The following is a 24,141-nucleotide window of genomic DNA, read 5'->3' as shown; positions in this document are numbered from 1 at the left end:
AAAATGGATGAAAGGAGTGACAAATCTAAAGTTTCTGTTACAGCTGTCAGTGTCTTAATTTACCACGTGTGATAAAGAAAAGCCTCCAGAGAATGAAATGAGTTTAAATGAAACGATTCGATTTTTGTCTTTCCTTTCTGGGAATAGTGAATTATTTTGGGGGATGACTGATTAATTTTTTCCTATTTCCTATCTATTTGATTTGAATAGCATGGGGTCGCATATACTCTGCTATAGATCACACTAGTGTAATCTTTCCAGCCGACAGACATTCAGTGTCTTCAGATTTAATTATTTAAGCCCAAAAATGGACAAATCTCTGGTGTGAATTTGATTCTCCTCAGATTCATGTTTTCTTTTCTGGCTGTCAGGTCGTAGAAGCAGCTGATTTGAATAAGAAGCAGCCAGTTTCAGGGTGATGTTTATGTCTAACCTTTCTGTCTATATCTTCTCATCCTTGAGCTGCAGCTCATAGCGGAAGAGTAATGGCTGCTGAAATTTTTATTTAGCAGATGAATATACCTATTATATAACTCCCCCAACGCACTCAGGCATGCGTGCATTCACTCAAACACACACATACACAAACTCCCAAATGTGTTGTTGTAGAGCAATTAAAAACGGGCAAAATCCACGCTTTGTGTATGTGCACCCCCCCACCTCCTCACCAATTCTTCATACTCCCAGTTTTTTTTTTTTGTTATTATTATTATTATTTCTTGCAGCTATATGTGCAGTGACAGGCCTCTCTTATCAGTATGCTGCGTGCACTTCCTCTCTAAACATGGCCAAAGCTTTTGGGAGCCGTGAAGCTTCACTGATAAGATAAGAGACAAAGCCCCTTCTCTTTAAGGGAAGCATGAAATAGAAAACAGGAGATCCCTCTCTGTGGAATTAGAGGGACAGAATGGAAGAAGAGGAGCGATGATGTTTGGAAAATGAAATTTAAAATCCAAGTCAGATATGAACCATGAGGTTGGGGGTGGGGGGAGAGAGAGAGGAAGGATTCACTTTTAGGAACAAAAGAAATGCACACAAACATGCATGTACATCTTCTACTTGTGGTTTGTTACATGAAAATGATCTGCAGAGCATATTTAAATACTTCGCCATGGAAACAGGCTCTATGATTAGGGGCAAATAGGCAAAACTGCTGCAGCACTTGGGATTGAGATGATACAAATTAAGGGAACTCTGGACGGTTGCCAAGGAGACGAAACAGGCGGAGGGGTTAAAGTCCAACCTAAACACACCTTAAAGCTATTTTAGTGACAGCAGAGCAGAGAGTGGGTGGGGGGAGGGGAGGACGAAGCAGGGGGAGGGGCGGAGGTGGGTTTCTGACAGCCGAGCTCCACAAATAATCGTTAGACCTGCCGAGATGTGTGATCAGAGTTCAAAATCCTTCCATATGTCTCTGCATGTTTATGTGTGTTGACTTGCGGTTGTGCGCACCTTTCATTGTTCTGCCATTCCAGTGTTTCATGTCTCCCAGCGGCCCCTCACACCACACTCACAAAAGACTCACAATCTGGTTCAGTTTCATGCATTTTCTTTATTGTTTTTTTATTTTTTATTTTTATCTGTGGCTTCACTTCCATCTAAAATACCAAATGATTTGTCTTTTGTTTCCACGACATCATCATCTTGCAACAAATTCATCAGAAACAACACAAAGTGACTTTATGGCTTCGTGACATCAGCCAGTGTCGGCTTCCAAATGTTTTTGCAGTGCTTAAAGGTGCTAAAACAGGGATGTAGCCCCACATGAAGCTACAGGAAACATGCATCTGTGAAGATTTCTGCAAAAAGTGCCAGTTATTAATATTTTCTTTACAGAGGTAAGTTTTGGCATCAGTCGTCAACTTTGTCTGCGGGTTTGATTTTAGTCAACAACAGCTTTTGTTTATTTTTCATCAAAATGGAAAAAAAAATTATGTTTATTTACGACAGTTTAAACTTTTTCCTTCAATTTTGATAAAAGGCTAAAATGCTGGTCACATGTAGGTTATTTACAGTATGACACCTGAAAGGAGGCATGTTTGAAACCTCTGATAAGTCACAAGTTGACCTTTGATCTTAAATTCTCTTGTGAACTTAGTTTCACAATGTAAGCCGCTCCGTCTCAGGAAATTGAATTCAGTCAAAGACAGGAAAAATAAATAAAAATGCATAATGTACTTTAATCTCCCGATAAAGATCACGGGGAGTGGTTAACATCAGAAAACCTAGTAAATGGACCTTAACGGGGACCTATTATGCTACTCTTTTTTTTTTTTAGCTTTGTATTGTGATTCTTGGACTCTGCTGTAGTACCTTTGCATGATTTACATGATTTCTGCTCTCACTGATATCATACAGATACAAGAGCAGAAAAACTGAAACGTATTATTTACAGCAGTCTGACACCTGAGCCTTTGGCTCGCACGGATTATGCAAAACTTTAAACAGTATAATTGACAAAATATAAGGAAAAACACACCAGGTCACCTTTGAGATTGTATTTTTGCTTACAATAAAAGGAACCCTGACTATGACTTTGACAATACTGATCAGAATGGTTTCTGTTAAGCCTTTTTAATTTTAACCTGAGTGTAACAACCATAGAGAAAAAGATCCGCTTTCACAAAAATCCTGGCCAACTGATGTGTCTATATTAATCTGACTTTCAGTTTTACTTGGAGAAAACTGAATACTTAAAGTCCTCATCACACAACCCAGAGACCGGTTGGCAACCGCCAAGCAACCAGTGGTCCCTACAGAACACTTAGTATTGCCTGGGTGGCGAGTAGTTGAAGGAGATTGCTTGCTGTTGCTATGTGAAACTGGTTGCAAAGACGTATACAGTACTGTCCTGAAAACCTTGCAATTGGTCTGGTTGCTAGCAGACTGCCACAGTTGCTGGTAGTTTGTATGGAAGATGCAGACTTCCATAAACTACTAACCAACCACTCACTAAGCAGTTGTGAAACTGTTTAGAGTGTGATGGAGACCTTTGGCCTCTAAAGTAAAAGCTGTGTCTTTTGAATCATGCTGGTTTCAGAGGTAAAGACTTTTACTTTTGACAGTGAATGGTCACTAGTTCCAGTTTGTGTCACACTTTTTCAACTTTCATTAATCAGTAAGCGTCTCCAGACCAATCTTTCATGCAAACTACTGATGGTGGTGACTGCAGCAACCTGCTAGTGACCAAAGCAATCAATAGGCTTTTCATAAAACACCTTCTTTGCAACTGATTTCACCTGAAAACAAACAGCAACCACTTCACCTGGTCATGGACTACACCTTTTTCCCTAGAGACTGGAGGTTGCTAGGCTGTTGCCAGCTGGTCTCTAGGCCTGTGTGACTGAGGCCCAAGGATTACCGAGCGAAACAGACAAACTGTCCTCCATGAGGGTTATGACTGCAGTGAAAGGTTTCCTGCCTGGCAGGAGAGAAGCTAATATTTCCTAAATTTTCTGTTTTTAAAAGCCCTTTTTACACTATCCAAGGGTGTTTAGCCTGTTAATGATAGTGTTTGATAGTGAGATCGGTGCCTAGAACCTAACTGCATGTCTTATGTGCGGTGTCTTTTCCCACCCCTTTCTCCTCTCCAACAGGAAAGCTGTAAAGCCTTCTCTTGTTTCTTTTCAACTCTAAATTGCAATGAAAAGCAGCACACTGCAATTTTTTTTTTAAATACTTAAACCTCCAGTTTGTTAGACATTTGGAACAATAGCTCTGGAGTGCAAGGACATTACGTCATTGACCCAAAATGCATTGCACATGCAACACAATGTTTAGCCTTCTTAAGTCACAATATAAGCTAAACATTCTGCTTCTAAAATAATAAAAATATTTCATGTATTTTGACAGCAGAGGCCACAAGCTGAAATAGTCAGAGTTCCTTTTAACAAGGTTGGTAATTTATTTTCAGCTGAAAAATAACTTCTTTTATTTTTTTTACCTTAAATAGTAAATGCCATTTACTTTCTGTTGATTGGCTTCTTTGAGCAAACATTCCTGAAACAAATCTAATCTCCCTCTATATGCAGGTTCACTGTGACTGAATTAGCAGAAGTGCTCTCGTCTCTATCAGCACACAGAACTGTGAGACGTTCAGTCTTTTAATGGCTCAACAATTATTCCCTCAAAAGGGGTACTCCAGCAATTTCATACTGCACTTAAATGGCTGAAATTCAATCAGCAGAGGCTGACATGTCCTGACTTTAAACCGTGTCAACACAGGAGGCATAACATAAGCAGCACATTAGCAGCTCTGGGGTTCTGTCTGTTTCTACGCCGTATGGAGGTGCGGGTTTTCAGCGACTTGGCTTCAGATTTTAGTTATGCGCGTGAAATGGAAGAAAATGGACTTGAAGTACAAACACACCTTTCTGGCCACCAAACGTATGCACCAAATAAAACACACAAACTGCTGTGCACCCTAAATAGAAAGCTGAACTGATTAAAACAGGAGCATGTCTGTTCCATCAGAGATCAGATGCACGACTGAAACCCATGCATGAAATACTTTCTCTGTAGGCCAGCCATACGTCCCTAGTGTGGATCACGCCCCAACATGCCAGATCCTAAATTTCCCATTATGCAACTTTTACAGGCTTTATGCAGGCTTTTACAACCATAAATAAAACAAGTGCAAGTTATTTCAAAGTAAATCACTGGAGTGTCCCTTTAAAGAAACCAGCTTTACTTCAACAAAAGCTATTGTTGTGTATTCTCAGTGCGTATTTCAAAATAAATTCTCAAGAGGAAGATAATGTAAGACCTGAGCCGTTTCATTTCTTCTCCCTCTGTTGTTGAAAATCAAAAAAATTCTAAAACCCACATATTATTGTGAAAAACTTTCACGTAGATACAGTGACATCTCATGTTTCGGTTTCCATCTCTAGGGTATTTGAAATACACAAAACAAATATGAAGGCGTACTGTGAGTGAAGGCAGCGAGTTGGTTGTTACTCATCAGGCAATAATCTCACCAGTGTGATAAACTGGTTATTCACTGTCCTTCAACCCCACACTCTGTTTTTTTTTTCTCCCTTTATTAAGCAAACAAAAAAAAAGACAAACGGCGTTTAGAAAAAGCAGTAAGACTTAAGAAAAACGAAGTAAAACAGTCAGGCAGTATTCAGAGCATTCGCAGCACAGTAGAAGAAGGTTTTTGTTCAGGCACTCGATTAAGTAACTATGTGTCGTTTTTTTATAACCAGTGTTGATTTGCTCACTTGTTGAACAACTGTTAAAGAGCCCTGGATTGCTCTTGCCCTATTTTCTCATTATAGTGGTGATTATGGTAATGGGCTTGTTTGTGTTTGTGCCATACATAAGGACAGTGTAAGCGTAAGTGTGTGTGCGTGTGTGTTTGTGTTTGCGTGAAAGAGTGTGAGAAGTAAATACTGTGGAACTAATGAAATTATAGACACTGATTATGTCTCCATTCCTCATACGTTTGTGAATTAAGTGCCAATTTCTCTTTTTACAGACTTGGGCTTTGCCTCTTGAAACACACAGAGAAAAATATCAAAATGTACATGCAGCTGAAGACACAAGGAATAACAACAACAATGGATTCCTGGTGTAAATGAAACAGTCACAGAGCCTCAGTAAAAAAAGAAAAAAAGAAAAAGAAAATTGGCCTCAAAAATGGCATTTCTCTGTTAAAATAACCCATTTAAAAGGCATCAAGTCCTCAGATTGCTTGAAATCCCATCTAAAACTAAATTCACATAATTTCGTTCCACCCTTTAGCAACGAATATCCTACCTGAACTTTGCTGGTGTTCTTTTTCTTTATGTTTACATTTTGATGAGTGATCCAAATAGGCTGGTACGTACTCTCCCTTTAAGAATATACACATAAACCGCAGCACTGCCGAACTACAGCTACCACTTGAAGTGAGCTTCACAGTGGACAGATATATGTGAGGTAACTACTAATTAAAAGTTGATCACAGGCTGCCAATTTTAATATTCAGTAATTATTGTATTTATTTGATCATACTGTAATTTGGGCGAAGAAGTGATGCTAATGCTGCGGAAGGAAAAAAGTTACCCAATAATGTCCTTTAACATAACAGCCCCAGTAAGGAATAATAATCAATGTGCTGTTTGTACTGCTGACAAAAAGAAATAAAGACAGTTGCTGCTGTTGTGCCACATGCATAAATGTGACTTGCTTGCTTTGGAAATGTTCATATGGATCCTGCTGCTGTCTGATATGTAGGCAAATAGGAGTAAAGGAAAAACTTCCACAAACAGCTGGAAGTAACTAATAGTTCGGCTGCAGTTCAAGTTGTCATCATGTTGCCATTACTGGTGAGTCTTGTTAATCTAACCTGTTACAGTGACTTTAATGCAGTAACTGTTCAGGTTGTATGTAATAATTTTACAATAACACGAATCAGGAAAAACGTAACGTACACGACAGGATAAGGAGGACAAAGTATGAAAGGTGTTTCTGGACCAACATTGCTGCTGAAATGTAGGGAGCGCCATATTTCCAGATTTTGTCCTATGTACAGAATAAAACCTGTTTGACAAAGCAGGGACTTTTAGGCTTTGAATGATTTCAATCACTGTTTTAAAGATGAAGCAATGGGCGAGGATTTCACAAGTACTCTGTATTGTTGTCCAGTCCAGAGCTGACAGAGTCAAATTTGGTGATTGACATTAATTTCCCCGGTGTTTAGCGTATCTCAGCACAAAGCCAGAGAATAACATGAAAACAGTAGAGCAGCTTTGTCTATAAAATATTGAGCTTTTAATTAAATAAAATTTAATTAAAAGCGTAAGTAAGACTGAACACAGCCAGCTCAGCTGGGCTAAGGTAAGCTACTCTTGTATTAGCATCATACTCGGCACAGATGTGGAAATGGCACCAAAATGCAGAACTATTTATTAGCAAAACTATTATTATGAAAGTATTTGTGTAGCTTTAGTGATCTTGGATGATCTGGTGAGCACTAAGCGCTGCATCGCCCCTGTGATTCTGAATTTAAGACATTCTCCTTTTGTAAGGTTCCAACCAGCTTCTTTAACAGCATGTAACTTGAATGGAATACAAACCATTCCCTTCAGTATAACTGATAAATTATCTCGATGACTTTCAGTTTTACTCAACTGTCTGAAGTGAAAGGAAATTTGTGAATTTAGTTTCAGGGTGGATTTATATGGCACCTTCATTATTGATTAACACTCATCACAGTGAAACAGTGAATTCAGTCATGTCCATATTGAAAAGTGTAACTTTGCTAATGCTGAGAGACGAGAGTGGTTCATGTTAATATCAAATGGCAACTTTTCAAGTTGAGGTTTTAAGGTGCATTTTAAAGGGTTTCGTTATCCTCTTTGTTTTCTCAGACGATGAAGGAGCATGGGATCACTCAGTTAAATACAGAAAAAACATTCATTATAAACATAGTCACAACATTGTGGTTTGAAATAATTCAGTGAATAAAACTAAAGATAATTCTGGTGGATGCCCAACCCATGTCACCCCCCCTGAATACCACATCTGTTAAAGGCATTAGTCACATGCATTTAACAGTTTCGGTCTGGATCCCAAAGCCAATTAAAAGCTGTAAGACGCTTCCATCACTTCAGCTCTTTTTGATGTCGCTGTCAAACTGGTCAGCAGGGAAGACGTCGGCCCCCAAACCACATCCTAAATTAATTGCACTGTGAAACATTCACGTAACTGACACTTAACTCCATTTCACATTTAATGCCCAGATCACCACCCACAACAGTACGACTACACACACATTATATATATATATATATATATATATATATATATACCACCGGTCTCATTACATAGATGGACACTGATTTCCAGCAGGTATGATGCACATAAGGTATGTGTTGGTTCTTTTTTTTTGTGTGTGGGGGAGGGGGTGAGGGGTGGGGAGATAAGTTACATACAAACTGTAAACATCAACAGAGACTCAAAAGTGACATCACTGATTAAGTAAAAAAGAAACATGCATAAAGCAGATTACAATATGTTTTACCTTGCTGGAAAGAATGCACTAACGGAAGAGTTTCACAGCAAAAATACACAAAGAATATCTTTTTGGTGCAAGGATCTTGACATTTTGAATTTCCTGATAAAAAAAAATTAGGCATAATATTAACACTTTTGCTTAGAAAATGGCTCAAATTTCACATAGAAAAAGGTCCACATGTTTCACCAATGAAACCCTTCAAGTCGTTTGACATGAAGCCTCTCCTTCATCAGATGACCCTCCTTTTCACCTACAAAGCCTTTTTTTTCCTGACAGAACAGGCAGCTCCTCACCTCCAAATATAAAAGCCGGTGGAAGGGAAATCTTGCTTTCAGACAGAAATTGCATGCTATTATCAAATTGCACCTCCAAAACAGAAATTGCACTCATTATTGCAGCCTGCGACAATGCAGGCACTCCCATTCCCCTCCACCATTAATCCCCATCCTCCACCTCCCCAGCTTCCTCTCTGATAATAAGCCACTGATTCAGGATCAGCTGCAGCCGGTTGGCACTGTGTGGTTGGCACTGAGGAAGATGTTCCTGCTGTTCTGTAATCAGACTGAGCTGTAACGGCACTGAGTGAAAAGAACCACCAAACATTGCTCACATTTTCTCTAACCAAGGCCTTGCTGCCATTTCTCTGACTCAAACTGAACAATCTGTTTTCTCATCAGAGCACCAATAAGAGATCAGACGTCAGGAAAAAAATGCACATTTTAAAGGGAAGGTAGGAAACCCAGGAAGCACTGATTCGGTGATTTGATGTTCAAAATAAGTCTTGATGTGAAAGTAAACACGGCCCTGAATTTATTTCAGATTTAGTGGTAAGTAAGAAGTAAGCTTGTTGACACCTTTTTGGATATTTTTCCTCTATATTTAATTCTACTAAAAATAGTCAAGTGAGACAAACCTGTTATGTAAGTTTCTTTAGCTGGAGCTTAGATGTGTGAACAGTCTATAAGCAGCAGCTGATTTCTACAGGATTTGTAATTATTGTTAATTTTATTTATACAAGCTGTATCTTAAACTATAAGCTTGCATGTGAACAGGAACCTCGAAACCTTGTAGAGTTTTACATCAATAAACTTTAATGAGGATGTGATTAAAAGCTTTCAGATCAAAATGTAATCTTTGGGTTTTAACCAGTTATGACTTTTATATTTGATAGGCTGGAGAACTGATGAGAAAAAAAATATCTGCCTCATATACATTTATATGTGCCTATTCCAGCTCTCTTTATCTAATATTTACTTGATAATAGCTCATAATGTTTAGGTCATATTTATGCAGAAATATAGAAAATTCCAAAGGGCTCACTAGGTTTCTCCTGGATTTTCTAACACTACTGCATTTTTCTCATGAAACATAAAATTAACTTGACTTATTTTTAACTATATTTAGCCCACTTTAAACCCACATCTCCAAGTATTCTTTTGACATAAAACTTACCAAATCAGTGTTTACTGGAATATGTCAACATGCACTTCTAAGTTTTGTCAGGTTAACTGACCCTGAAACAGATTTAGCACCAGTGTGTTAATTGAACATTAAATCTGTGTTTGGCTCAGCAGATCCTGATTCAGTGGCTGTGTTAACACAACTTACTGGAGCCATTCATTCATATTCTCTGAGAATACTGCAGGTTACATGAATGAGAGCTAAATCAGAACAAAATCCTGTGAGCTAACCTAGCAGTCAAACAAAATGTGGATGAGAAGGAACCAAAGAGTACTAAAATAAAAAATTAAGCAGATCAAACCAAGAGGGTGGTGGTGGGAGGATGATTCTGGTACTGGGGCACTGTGGGTGATGTAGTCCACGTCACATGGCCAGGGCTCGGGCCTTGGCAGCTGCTGCCTGCGCCCTCTGCACGGCTCCTTGGCTGTTCTCTCGCTTCATCAACTGGTTGGTCTCAAACAGGCCCTCGTGGCTGCCACCTCCTCCTCCTCCGGGGCCTCCGTCCACAAACACCAGCACTCCTGCACCACATAAAATCTTCATCATGCATTTTATCAAAGCAAACAGGTACAGAGTAACCTGACTAACAGCCATACAACTCACTTCATCAAACAAGTGACACATGGCCAGAAGTGTCAGATCTGGCTGCCTTTATGGACTGTTTTGAATTTTCTGTCTCTGAAAATAACTGCCTGCTTTAGGAGGAAATGTAATTGCTGCCTGGATTAATGCTCACTGGCAGCGTGTCATGTTCTTGTGCTGCACAGAAGTCAGAAGGAGGGGGTTCAAAGGGTGGATGGTCCATGTACACAGCACAGACTTTGCCACTGAAGGCTGCTTTCACATCTTTGGGAGAAGTTGCCTGGCAACTAGTGGGGACTCCAGCAGGTTATTTGTAGCCCGTCACCTAACAGCCCCTAAAACGACAGACTGTCATCTTTACGCTTGTGCTTTGTACAGATTTAACAAACAAGAAACAAAGTGTTAGCTTTGGCTTTAAATGAGGTGACAGGCAGCTGTTTTTTGTTACCTTCGGGCACATCCAGGAGAGCAGTTTTCACCTGCTTACAGTGTTTGTGCTAAGCTAAGCAACTGGTTCCATGTGATGCAACAAGAGATTAAATCAATTTAGTTTCCAGCATGTTGAAAAATTGTTTCAGGGTTTGGGAGATCATGGTATTTCTCTTCAAGCACAAAAAAAAAATAAAATAATACAATGACTTTTTAAAAAGGTTAAAACTTGATACTTTACCTCAGATAAAAATGAAATGAGCATCAGAATGGGGAAGAAAGGCGATTTAAATGACTTTGAATGTGGCGTAGTTGTTGATGCCAGATGGGCTGGTCTGAGTATTACAGAAACTGCTGATCTGCTGTAATTTTCCTGTACATACGTATCTTGAATTTACAGAGAACGGTCCAAAAAAAGTGGAAATATCCAATGAGCAACAATTCTGTGGGCAGAAATGCCAGAGGCCAGAAAAAAATGTCCATACTGCTTTGAGCTGACAGGAAGTAACTCAAATAACTTGTTACAACCAAGATATGCAGAAGAGCACCGCTGAACAAACAACACATTGAACCTTGAAGCAGATGGCAGCAGGAGAAGAGCACACTGGTTGCCACTCCTATCAGCTAAGAACAGGAAACTGAGGCTACAGTTCGCATGGACTCACCAAAATTAGACAAGAGAAGATTGGAAAAATGTCGTCTGGTCTGATGAGACAGGGGTGTGACATTTAACATAAATAGCATGAAACCATGGATCCATCCTGTTTTGCATCAACATTTCAGGCTACTGGTAGTGTTATGGTGGGGAGGGGGGGGCACTTTGGGCCCCTTAGTACCAACTGAGCAGCCACAAAATAACTGAGTATTGATGCCGGCCATGACTCTCCCTTTATGACCACAGTTTACTGATCTTCTGATGGCTGCTTCAAGAAGGATAATGCACCCTGTCACAAAGCTCAGATGATTTCAAACTGAACTGGCAATGAGTTCACTGTACTCAAATAGCCACCTCAGTCACCAGATTTCAATCCAACAGAGGCCCTCTGTGGTGGAATGGGAGATTCACATCATGGATGTGCAAACGACAAATCTACAGCAACTGTGTGATGCTGTCAATTGTCTAAAATCTCTGAGGAACGTTCCCAGCACCTTTTTAAATCTATGCCACAAAGAATTAAGGGTGTTCTGAAGGGAAAAACCTAGTCTTAACCAGTACTGACAAGATGTACCTAATAAATTATCCTTTTAATGTATATGATGTAATTAAACTATTTAAACCTGTTATTATCACTGTTTGACTTTTGAGCTCATGAGCCTAAAAGTCTCAAGAGGTTGGCATTATTTTTTGCCAACCTCTTGTGGAAGATCAACAGCTACAAGCGCCCCACCCAAGGATCCGAGGCTGCATCGTAAAGCTGTTGCAACTCAGCAATATAGAAAGGAGCTTTAACAGTCACCCGACCTTGGCTCTTTGAATTAGTTCAAGGCCGAGCAGCAACAGATAAATGTGTGACACTGATTTTTGGTGTGCTACTGAACACAGGAGAAATGCAATAATTGACACATTATGATATATAAACAAGACCACAAACTATAGAACTGCTAGTAAGAGGACAGATATAAACACCACCAACAACAAAGTTCTGCTCCTAAATGTGGCTATAACAAATCATGGCAACAAATTTCATTAAGTTAAATTCTTCATTTGAAAAATTACATCATCGCCTCAACTGGAACATTGGACAATATTCATCTACACAAAAATACATTTAAACTGCTGCTTGGCCCAGCTCTGATTTCTGGTTCTCACCTGTCAGGAAACTGAAGGAATCTTTATGTTTCATCTCTATTTTCACAAGCACAAAAAAATCACCTCTTGTCACAGTGACACACCGGTGTGCTCTCTCCGCACAACAGCCTTCAAATATAAAATGTGTTGATCACCTACAGAGACACACGGTAGTTTCAGACCAGACAATTAGCACATTTCACTGTTGAATACAATTAAAAACACAAAGTATCTGAAATCTCAGAGGGATAAACTACTTTGAGATTGAAAACATACATTTTGAAGTACTGCCTTAATAATCCGGAACAGGAAGTGATACGATACCGCAGTGAGACCCAACACTCACAGTGTAGAATATCTGAAAACTAAGATCCTGTCAATGTCAGTATGATACAAATTCTCTGTGGAATGTAATATTGTGTATCAGAATATGAGTTGAGCTGAGTATGAGAATATGACGTCTTACCATAGCCATCCACACAGCCGCTTTTAAACTCGCCTTCAAACTTCATGCCATCAAAGCGAGTAAAGACGCCGACACCTTGAAACTTCCCCTGCACAAATTCCCCTTCATACCTAAAAAATAATTCACATAAAAATGAATTAACATGAAAGCGAGAGGCACATTCCAGTACTGCAATAGCAGCACTGCAAAAGAGAAAAGGAACACAAAGGTGAGTAAGGAAGGACATTTTGTGTGTGATTTTAAACTTACAAAACATACAGAATTTTTATTGAATCACTAATTCTGTCCTTGAATATTTAAATTATGAACAGGCCAAAAGAACAAAATGCTTTTGGACTAAAATGTAAAACTACACTAAAGTATCAAACCTTTCCATAAATGTGTGTCCTCTAAAGTTCAGAGAGGCAGCAGAAAAATGCAGAGTATTTCAGGGTTGCTTTTAAGAATTTAAAATATGAAATGCTTTTTTTTTGAGAAAAAAGAATGTGTTGACTGGAAATTGCAACCAAAATAATTCCAGCAATATGTGAAAGAGCACAACAAAGTCATGTACGAAGCTTAATGAATCCATCGCTAGTGCTGGTGGTGTTGGGGTGTAAGGCATTGCAAAATAATGCATTAGAGATTTTTTAAAATTATAATAGTTTCCCATTACTTCATCTCCCTGTTCTTTTTGTTGTTACAAAAATAAGAAAAAAAAAAGAAAATTCCAAATACATTGGCTTCTGTCTGTCTCCTGGCTCACAGCTAGCTAGTGAAGCATCAGAAGCACCTTAAAGCACCTTCAGGCCAAAAACAGCTCTGATATGATAGCAGGTGTCAAAAGGTGTGAGATCTCCCAGCTTATCTCTATCCAATATCTCTACCCAGCTTTCTTATGGTTAGAGTAACACAGAGTGCTATAACAAAGCATATCTATATGCGATTTCACTAATAGTTAATCATGCATTATTCTAATCAAATATAATTATAATCAGGTATAAATCTAATCAATGTAAGGAAGGAGTGATGCATATGGGCAAATGAGTATAAAAGGGGGCTGTTAGGAAGGTTTGGGGTTCTTCCTCTAGCTCCCACAGATGAGTAGAGAGCAACATCTGAAGAAGGGATTTCACAGTTAAAAATTTCAGCAAGAAGTGTGAGAGGATTTATCACTGCCGAACCACGGTGGACTTAACAGTTATAATTATAATTTTGGGCTTTTTCGTTATTTGTTTTTGCTGCTTCAGGCGGTCGGTCCAGAGTCCCCTCGTTTCCAAAGGAAGATTCCTGAGGGGGTAGCCCATGGCTGCCGCCCTCTGTTGCTTCCTGGGAGGCTCCTAGGGTCTGGTCTGTCTTGGTTCCAGCAGCTGACTGGCCCGGAGAGCCGAACCAATCGGCCTGATTGTAACGAGTGCAGCGTGGCCCCTTCTGGTCGACAGTGATCTACTGTACTGACCTTGGGTCTTCGCTTTCCCCGGGGAGGGGTCCTTGGGTACAGCAACACTGTCGTGTTTGGCCCTTGACCCAGCCCACGGGAACACTCTGGACTGGGAACGCCTTGGATCCCTCGTACTTGGCACACCTCTATAGAGCTTTCTGTCCAGGAGTGTGGCCCACGCGTGCTGGCTGAGATGCAACAAAGGAGTGAAAGGAGTTGGAGGGCTTTGTAGTGAGTCACTGCTTCCCCATTTGGACCTCAACAGGCGTGGCCCAGAGAGGACTGTGTCTCAGGCCTAGGCATACCCTCCCTCCTTTCTCTCATTTATCACAAAACCAGTATCAGACATCAGCATTAGCATACAGTACAGTAGATTAGTTAGGTTAAGATACAAGACCCTGCGATTAATGAAAATATAAAATATTTTCATTAATATAAGTCAGGATAACATTGCAGCCCCATTTCATAATAGACATCTGATTACCAGCAGACATCTGATTACCTTCTGCAAAACTATTTTGCCCTAATTTGAAGGACTTGACCTTCAAATACTTTTAGTCACCCCTGGGTTAATAAAGATTTAATCCATATTTCAGCATAAATATCATCACCCTCTTAAAATAATGGCCAAAGTCATTTTCTTTTTCAGTTTTTTTTTTTAGAAAAGACAAAAAAACTGAACAAAACACTGAAAATATGATGATTTATGCAAAAAACTTTTGTTAAAAAATGACTTGGGTCATTATTTTAAGAGGGTGAAGATATGTTTTCAGTACTCATTGAATTCAAACAATTTGAAGCATGCTATAGGTATGGCTTTAATATTGCTCAATGATGAGTTATATCAGGGGTGGCAAACTCCAGGCCTTGAGAGCCAGTGTCCTGCAGGTTTTAGATGTGTCCCTGATCCAACACACCTGAATCAAATATAGACATCATTAGCAGGACTCTGGAGAACTTGACTGCATACTGAGGAGGTAATTCAGCCATTTGATTCAGGTGTGTTGGATCAGGGACAAATCTAAAACATGCAGGACACCTGCTCTTGAGGCCTAGAGTTTGCCACCCCTGAGTTATAGTCTGTACTACTTATGGCCACGAGTCATCTCTGACCAACATGATAGGCAATGCTCAGACAATCGGAAGTTGGCATCACAGGCAAATCAATAAGGCCGCAGCCTAGAACTGATTTTATAAATAGACCAGCTCTTCACCTAAAAATTTAGGATTCTTTGGAGTCTATAGATGGGAAAGGTAAAACTGCATGGATGGATGGATGGACATTTTGCTGTAATATTGTTAACAAACAAACAGACAAAAAACATACCAAAAATAATGTCCACCTCATGGCTTTTTATATTCTAAGGTAAAGACCCTACAATAATGCTATTTAACTGAGCATTTGCTTTGCCTTTGTTAAATTGCTTCAATAAAATATTCTGTACTTGAATGTCTAAATTGTGCATATTCCCTTTTTAACTCTTTGTGTAACAGTAAAGGTACAGTAAACTCTTCAGTGGTTCTTACAGGTTACTCTATCCCTTTAGAAAGTAACAGATCCCTGGAGCCTATTCTTTTCCTGGCCGTAAAGTAATAACCTCATTGAGAGCAGCTGCTGTTAATGGGTGTGGCTGAAGAAATGCACTTGACCTGCAAGGCTACTCAGGGAGTGTTTTGTCAGAGGATTAGTGGCATCAGCATCTGCGATTAGAGATAGGTGAGTCTCCTCATCACTGGCTTAAACCAGTTCCTGCATTACCTATTGGGGAATACCCCTTGGGATCAGAAACTCAGACCCTTTAAACAGAGAGCTGGGCCACATTCTGTGTAAATGGGTAATTGGCTGATCCATAAGTGGCATCCAAACACTGACCTGACAAAGGGGAGAGTTGGGTTCACGAAGATCTACAGTGGTGGAAAGAGTCATTGTCTTTTGTTGCCAAAAGAGGAGGTGTGCAGCCAACAGGGCATCAACCCGATTGCCAGAATAAGGCAACAAAACCAGGAGGTCAAGTTGACTAGCCCTCCAAAATTGCCAGGGGCAGGCAGATGGAACAGCACGCTACCTAATATTTGGCTATAAATGAAGTAAAGTTAATAATGTAGAGTGGGCTACACACTCTGTGGACAATGTAACCAAAATGCACAAGCTGAATGCAAAGACTAAAGTTAGAGTTAGCTCTTGGTGTTAGTGCTCACAGCAGTAAGTTGGTCAAATAATAATTCACCAATTGCCCAATTAGAGGTCACTAAAGTTAATATTGAATCATGTGTAACTTTGCAAAAACAACCAAATTACCAAGAGGGCTTTATAGATAATTGGGAAAGTTTCTGAGGAAAGCCTGGTGTTGTTAGGAGAGACAGCATCCATCCCACTTTGGATGGAGCAGCTCTCATTTCTGGAAGTCTGGTCAACACCCCCACCCCCCCCCCCCCCCCCCCCCCCCCCCCCCCCCCCCCCCCCCCCCCCCCCCCCCCCCCCCCCCCCCCCCCCCCCCCCCCCCCCCCCCCCCACCCCCCCACCCCCCCCCACCCCCCCCCCCCCCCCCCCCCCCCCCCCCCTCCCCCCCCCCCCCCCCCCCCCCCCCCCCCCCCCCCCCCCCCCCCCCCCCCCCCCCCCCCGCCCCCCCCCCCCCCCCCCCCCCCCCCCCCCCCCCCCCCCCCCCACAAAAAAAAAAAAAACCCCAAAAAAAACACGACTGCCCAGGGTTGAGATCAGGAAGCAGAGTTGCAGTCTTACACCATCCACAGCATCCATAGCAATGAGTGTCTACAGCCTTCTGGAAAATGTAGTGGAGGCTCTGTCATGTTTTGGGGCTGCACTTCAGCCAGTGGTACTGGGTATCTTGTTGAAATGGATGGAATTATGAACACAGAAATGTACAGTTTGTTCCACCATGCACCATTTAGAAACTGTCTGATTGGCAACAGCTTCATTTTTCAGCATGAAAATGATTACAAACACAATGCCAATGCAGTAAACCATACCTGGGCAGAAAAAAAACAAAAAAACACAAACAATGCAACAGTATCAGTCAGGAATTGACTTTCTCAGATTGCTGATCAGCCAACATCCAAAGAAAAGCTTTGAATGTCCTTCAAGACGTCTGGACAACTATTCCTGAAGACTACTTAAAGAAATGAGAAGAAAGCTGCCTCTGAGAGTTCAGGCTGTGTTGAAGAATAAATATAATCATACCAAATATTGACTTTTGAGTTCATCAGAATTGTACAAACTCTCTTTCATGCTGCATTTTCATGTATGCTCGCATGCGTCAATAAATCACTGCACCAAGTTCCCAATTTCCTAGCAAACTATAAAGAAATGAACTGTGACTTTTCCACAGTACTGTATGTGTCATTTTCTTTCTTAAATAGTACAGTAATGTGATATATAATGTAATCTGAAGACATCTGGATGACTTCAAAATTAAATATAAAATTAATATACTGTACCTTACTTACACTATGAAACAAACAGCAACAAAACTTTGAAATCCCCAAATATTCTTTTAAACATCTCAAAACATCTTGATGAAATTAAAATGATTGGTGATGTCATTACAGTTTTTATGTTAAATGTAATCTGAGCTGATTTAATAATCTGATAATAATCTTACATCGTTTTTATACCTATAATGTGTTACTACTGACCCAGTCTGTTTAATTAAACCAGACAGTATTGTAATGAAAGAGCAAGAACCAGATCTGTGCTGCATTGTACTCGCTGCGTTACAATAAGCTTAGTATGAATCTAAGTGCGTAATGTCAGCCTTTTTAACACACACAGCATGAACACAATTACTTCAGTGTCAAACAGGCACAAATTAACAAAAGGCTGAACTGCAAGAGAGCAAAGCTGGTTTAAAACATCTGCAGAATAAGAATAATGATAATAACAATCTGAAAGTCAAATTCATTTATAACAGCCTCTTGAGTGTTTTTCATCTGCATCTTTTCTTTAGAGTGATTGTGTGCGCAAAACACCAGCAGTGCAACAGGAGATTTGCTCCTTTTCAAACAACTCTGAGATTTCAATTAAACTTATTGTAGCTTCTGTGAATTCAAGCTGAGTACAGAACTCATCTAAACAAAAAAAAAAACTTCTCAGAACTCGACGGGCACGGACTGAAAAGATTTTTTTCTCTTTATTATTCACTGAACCTTTAAATATTATTCACTTAGCCTCAAATCCATAGTTTAGCCCTTGAAGAATTAATCAGATGTTTTGTCCAAATAAAAATACTACAGATGGCATTGAACAGGCAATGCTCTGCTTCTTTATTCTATGCTGTGCTCTACTTCAACACTTCACCTTCTCTTGAACTAACAGAATCTCTATTGGGCTGATATCTTTTTTTTATATATATATCTTGGGTGACAAAGCCAGCTGAGAGATACAAATAAAATTCTTGTATGAGGAATAAATAAAGGGAAGCAACCAACAATAAACTACTTCAACAACATATTGAGGCGATGAAAGCGCTCAAAGTATTATGAGGTTAAAACATTTTTTTTTAACTGCACGGGCCATTGTACCTGCATATCACTCTGTATTTCAGTCTCTGCTTATTTCTCTTTTTGAGACTGAGAAACTAAATATTAATTCTGCAATGTCTTATTTCATTATATGTAAAGACACAGAAGAGACTGACCCTTTCAACCACCTTCCTGCTATTAAGTTTAGAGACTGGATTTCACAATCTACTACACTATACTGCCAAAAGTATTCACTCCTCTGCCTTCACACGCATATGAACTTGAGTGACATCCCATTCTTAACCCACAGGGTTTAATATGATGTCGGCCCACCCTTTGTCACGGTGGCCTCGACCACCATACTAGAGATGGGCTCCAGTGCAGACAATACACGACAGCGAATATAATTTAGATATTTTATTTGCAAGAAGGAAACAAAAGATTCCACTTGGTTTTCCACTGGAGAAAAGGAATCAGTGCTCGGGAGGGGACCATTAGAAGGGTAAGTGATTCCGCTGGGGAGAGGGAGGTCCGAGGGGGACTCAAGTGAGGCTGCTTCTTCTGGGAGGACAAGCAGGCAGATAAGTGGAGGGCGAGACGCGAGGAGGAAGAAACAGCTTGCTTCTCGTGCTGAGAAACTGAGTGGTGTCTGGCCTGTAGATGTCCGTGAATTCATCTGGCTGGGTGGTTCACACTCAAAAGTTGATGATCTGGTGGAGACTGGGCACTCAGCAGCTCCCTAAATCCCACTGGCTGCTCCATCAGGCCTGATGGAAAGCAAAGGAGCTTCATCACATGTGGGAACCCAGGCTCTGCCGGAGGTGAAGTGCCCAAGAATCACCTGGACTTAGGAAAACACTGCAGCAACCCACACGAACCATGACATCCTTTGCAGCTATAACAGCTTCAACTCTTCTGGGAAGGCTTTCCACATTTTAGGAGTGTGTTTATGGGAATTTTTGATCATTCTTCCAGAAGCACATTTGTGAGGTCAGACACTGATGTTGGATGAGAAGGCCTGGCTCACAGTTTCTGGTCTAATTCATCCCAAAGGTGGTCTATCAGGTTGAGTTCAGGACTCTGTGCAGGCCAGTCAAGTTCTTCCACACCAAACTCACTCATCCATGTCTTTATGGAGCTGCTTTGTGCACTGGTGTGCAGTCATGTTGGAACAGGAAGGGGCCGTCCCCAAACTGTTCCCACAAAGTTGGGAGCATGAAATTGTCCAAAATGTCTCGGTATGCTGAAGCATTAAGAGTTCCTTTCACTGGAACTAAGGGGCCGAGCCCAACTCCTGAAAAACACCCCCGCACTATAATCCCCCCTCCACCAAACTTTACACTTGGCACAATGTAGCCAGACATGTACCATTCCCCTGGCAACTGCCAAACCCAGACTCGTCCATTGGATTGCCAGATGGAAAAGTGTGATTCATCACTCCAGAGAATACGTCTCCATTGCTCTAGAGTCCAGTGACATGCTTTACACCACTGCATCCGACGCTTTGCATTAAACTTAGTGATGTAAGGCTTGGATGCAGCTGCTCGGCCATGGAAACTCATTCCATGAAGCTCTCTACACACTGTTGTTGAGCTAATCTGAAGGTCACATGAAGTTTGGAGGTCTGCAGCGATTGACTCTGCAGAAAGTTGATGACATCTGTGCACTATTCACCTCAGCATCTGCTGACTCCGCTCTGAGATTTTATGTGGCTTGCCACTTCATGGCTGAGTTGCTGTCATTACCAGTCGATTCCACTTTGTTATAACACCACTAACAGCTGACTGTGGAATATTTAGTAGTGAGGAAATTTCACGACTGGACTTGTTGCACAGGTAACATCCTATCATGGTACCATTCTGGAATTTGCTGAGCTCCTGAGAGCGACCCATTCTTTCACAAATGTTTGTAGAAGCAGTCTGTATGCCTAGGTGATTGGTTTATACACCTGTGGCCATGGAAGTGACTAGAACACCTGAATTCAATAAATTGGATAGGTGAGAATACTTTTATATAGTGTATGTGTTAATGATAAAACTTAATTTTTACAATTTAGTAACAGATCATTACTAACAAAAAAGAAACCACCCACTCCAGAAAAAAAACTCTCAGTCAGTCATAGCAGCATAAAGACTCCTTGACAGAACAGAGCAGGCATCAGTGACAAGGGACAACATACTTATTAAGTCAGAAACAACATGAACAGCATGAAATGGAGGAGCTGGGGTAGAGGTGGGTTGTAAAGCGGTTTGCAGCAGCAGCAGCAACAGTACGCAGGCTAATCCTCTTAAATAGTTCACCCCAGATATTATTTGTCAATAGGATGCACACAAGGGAATAAACTGAGCCAGCTACTCACATGGAAAATCAACCTGTTCTGCCATTCAGTTATGAGGATATGTTAATCAGCTGGTACTGAGATCAGCTGATCTGCAGGGATTCCTGGCTGAGCTTGACTCTGTGGCAAGTCAAAACTAATACTCTGCTTAGTTTATTATATCTGGCTTTGGGCCATCTTTCAAAGAAGAAAAAAAAGAAGAATTTTTAATAATTAAATTAAATGTTTGTTGTTATTTGTAGCCATGCACTAATTTGTAGTCTAACTGATCAACATATCCTCATACCTGCAGGACAGAACAGGTTGATTTTCAAGAAATCCTAAAACAACATGAATGTTAGCAGATTTCTCAGTATTGTCCTCTGTAGAATGGATGCCAGCGAGCAAGTCAGGCGAGAAAAGTACAGAGTAGGGCTACACTGGAATATTTGCTCATTGATTGGATATTTAGTTTTTCATCTCAGCATTGGTGTGTGACACACCTTTCACTCACAGTAGTGATCATCACACTTGGCTGCATTGCTCCCAATGTCTTTGTCACTGGAATTTTTTAATCAAAAGAAGCTAAGTGGGAAAAAAGATCCCTCTTTCAGCTCTGTGCATCAAGTGAGAGTTCAGGGAACGACATCCAGCATCTTTTTTCTATCACATGGACCGTGGCTATATACAGTACCAACCAAAAGTTTGGAAACACCTTCTCATTCAATGTTTTTTTTTTTTCCTACATTGTAAATTAGTCCTGAAGGAGCACATAAGGAATCATGTAGTAAACTTAAAAGTCTTAAACAACCCGAAATATCTTTTAGTTTTGCTTTGATTACAGGTTTGTACACTCTTGGCATTCTCTCAATCAGCTTCATGAGGTAATCACCTGAAATGGCTTTCTTGGTCAAAGAGCCCTAACATAGCCTGGAGGTGTGTTTGGGGTCATTGTCCTGTTGAAAAACAAATGATGGTCCCACTAAGCACAAACCAGATGGATGGCATGTCGCTGCAGAATGCTGTGGTAGCCATGCTGGTTAAGTGTGCCTTGGATTTTGAATAAATCTCCAACAGTGTCACCAGCAAAGCACCCCATACCATCACACTTCCTCCTCCATACTTCATGGTGGGAGCTACACATGTAGGAACCATCTACTCACCTTTTCTGTGTCTAATGTCCATTCATTGTGTTCTTTGGCCCAAGCCATTCTCTTGTTGTTCTTCCTTAGAAGTGATTTGACCATTTGACCAATTTGACCATAAAGGCCAGATTCACGCAGTCTTCTCTGAACAGTTGATGTTGAGATGTGTGTGTGGCTACTTGAACCCTGTGAAGCATTTAGCTGGGCTCTTATCTGGGGTGCTGTTAACTTGTGGTCTCTGAGGCTGGTACCTCTGATGAACTTATCCTGTGCAACAGAGGAAACTCTTGGTCTTCCTTTCCTGGGGTGGTCCTAATGAGAGCCAGTTTCATCATAACGTTTGATGGTCTCATTCCTTCTGGAGATTGGCCACATGTACGATACTGAAATCTGTGCAAATGGGGAGTTTATGTATACGTACATGTTTATGGTGTAGAAGAACAAATAAATGTGCACAGGGAAGGAGTTTATAAAGGTATTTTCAGCCCACGCATCCCCCAATTTAAATCTAGATTTGTTTAAGATTTTGTTGATGTCACAGGGACTGTGCACATTATCATTACCAAAACCTACAAAAATAAGTATTAAAACATAAACGAAAATGGAGGGACCTAAGTTTAGTTATCTGTTAGTCAGTTCCTTAAGTAATTATTAGTGCCTTAGTATTGTCAGGACTATACTTTTTATGGGGTGTATGCACAATCAAAAATCCCGGTTGCAGTGACTCTACAATGATACATCACTAACTTGTACTCATAATGTTCCCGTTACAAATATGCACTGGGTACTTTGCTAGTGTGTGTGTGTGTGTGTGTGTGTGTGTGTGTGTATTTTTTTGTTTTTTTTTTTGGTTGGTGACTGACAAACCTGGAGCCATCAGGAAAGACCAACACTCCACAACCATTGAAGAGGCCATTTTCAAACTGTCCAGTGTAGCACGTCCCATCGCTGAAGGTCAACTGACCCAGGCCATGACGGAGACCTGCAAGAGGATAAAAATCATCTCACCAATCACTTCCAGAAAAATGAAAAGCTAAAACACCAGCAGAGAAAACGTTTTGGTTATTCCTACAAAATCATGGCAAAAACAGCTACAAAGTATTTGAAATCCTCATTGATTACTACACATTTTTGCACAAATTTCCCTCCTTGTATGAAAAAGAACCGAGCAGTGCTGATGGAGGTCATTCTTCCAACCTCACAACTAAAATGCACTTAGGCATCCTCCACTAAACAAAATAGAAAATTGAAACCTTTCTAATAAATGATTGAGTTTGTTGGTCTTTTAAGAACTGACAATTTTTTATGAATGAAATGTCACACAGAGACCATGCTTCCTTCCCCAAGGATACAAAGCAAAATTTGTGTGTAAAGATGTTACTGAGAGGTCACAGACACAGATATTGAAATGCAGAAATCCATCAATGTGCGAAAGAACAGTTAATTTTACCCCTGAAAGCAGGACAATTTATGGCTCACACCACCAATATGAGCTGATTGTATCACATGTGTTTATATCATCCTGTATTCTCTCTTATAATTGAGAGAAGTTTACATTTCTTTAGTATGAATAACTGGAACCATGACAGACAGGGTTAGAGGAAAAGCGTGACCATGAACTTCCACCATGGAACAAAAAAAGCATAGTTCCACTCATATCTTCACAGTTCTGGCTGTTAAGCACAGTGGCCTTAACAGGAAATTGGTTTATTTGTAAAACATCAGTCTGCACAGATATGAGCTTGACTTATGCACATGAAGAACCAGGTCAAGATGAATGTTTTGTTACCTCTAAAAATTAATTTCTGATTTTCAAATTAGACATGGATATTTAACATTTTATATCACACATTTGTTGTTGAATGAAAATAAGCACTGATGAGAAATGGGAGAACTGATGACCTGACAGATGGTCTGATGTGTGTTGGTATGTATTTGTCCAGTCAAAGATTGGTGCTCCTCTAATGTGATATGGCTTTATGCATATCCTTATGCTAATACATGACACATGCATCCAGTTTAAGCATAAGATTTTTACATTTAAACTTGCT

The 24,141-nt window shown here is 40.4% G+C and overlaps 1 protein-coding gene across 2 annotated transcripts in view; it reads right to left on the bottom strand.

Moving 5' to 3' along the window:
• Positions 1 to 7,894: 7,894 nt before the first annotated feature.
• Positions 7,895 to 24,141, bottom strand: part of LOC115780829 (MORN repeat-containing protein 4-like) — a 28,820-nt gene continuing 12,573 nt past the window's right edge. For both annotated transcript variants that reach the window (XM_030730249.1, XM_030730256.1), the window contains exons 3-5: positions 22,958 to 23,072; positions 12,730 to 12,839; positions 7,895 to 9,984 (exon numbers count right to left, since the gene is read on the bottom strand). In XM_030730249.1, the coding sequence (XP_030586109.1) occupies positions 9,827 to 9,984; positions 12,730 to 12,839; positions 22,958 to 23,072 (383 nt within the window). In that variant the 3' untranslated portion in view covers positions 7,895 to 9,826. The remainder of the gene's footprint in view (positions 9,985 to 12,729; positions 12,840 to 22,957; positions 23,073 to 24,141) is intronic.

This window comes from Archocentrus centrarchus, chromosome 1 (assembly GCF_007364275.1).
Source record: "Archocentrus centrarchus isolate MPI-CPG fArcCen1 chromosome 1, fArcCen1, whole genome shotgun sequence".
Taxonomy (NCBI): domain Eukaryota; kingdom Metazoa; phylum Chordata; class Actinopteri; order Cichliformes; family Cichlidae; genus Archocentrus; species Archocentrus centrarchus.
This window is presented reverse-complemented; position numbering and strand designations above follow the sequence as displayed.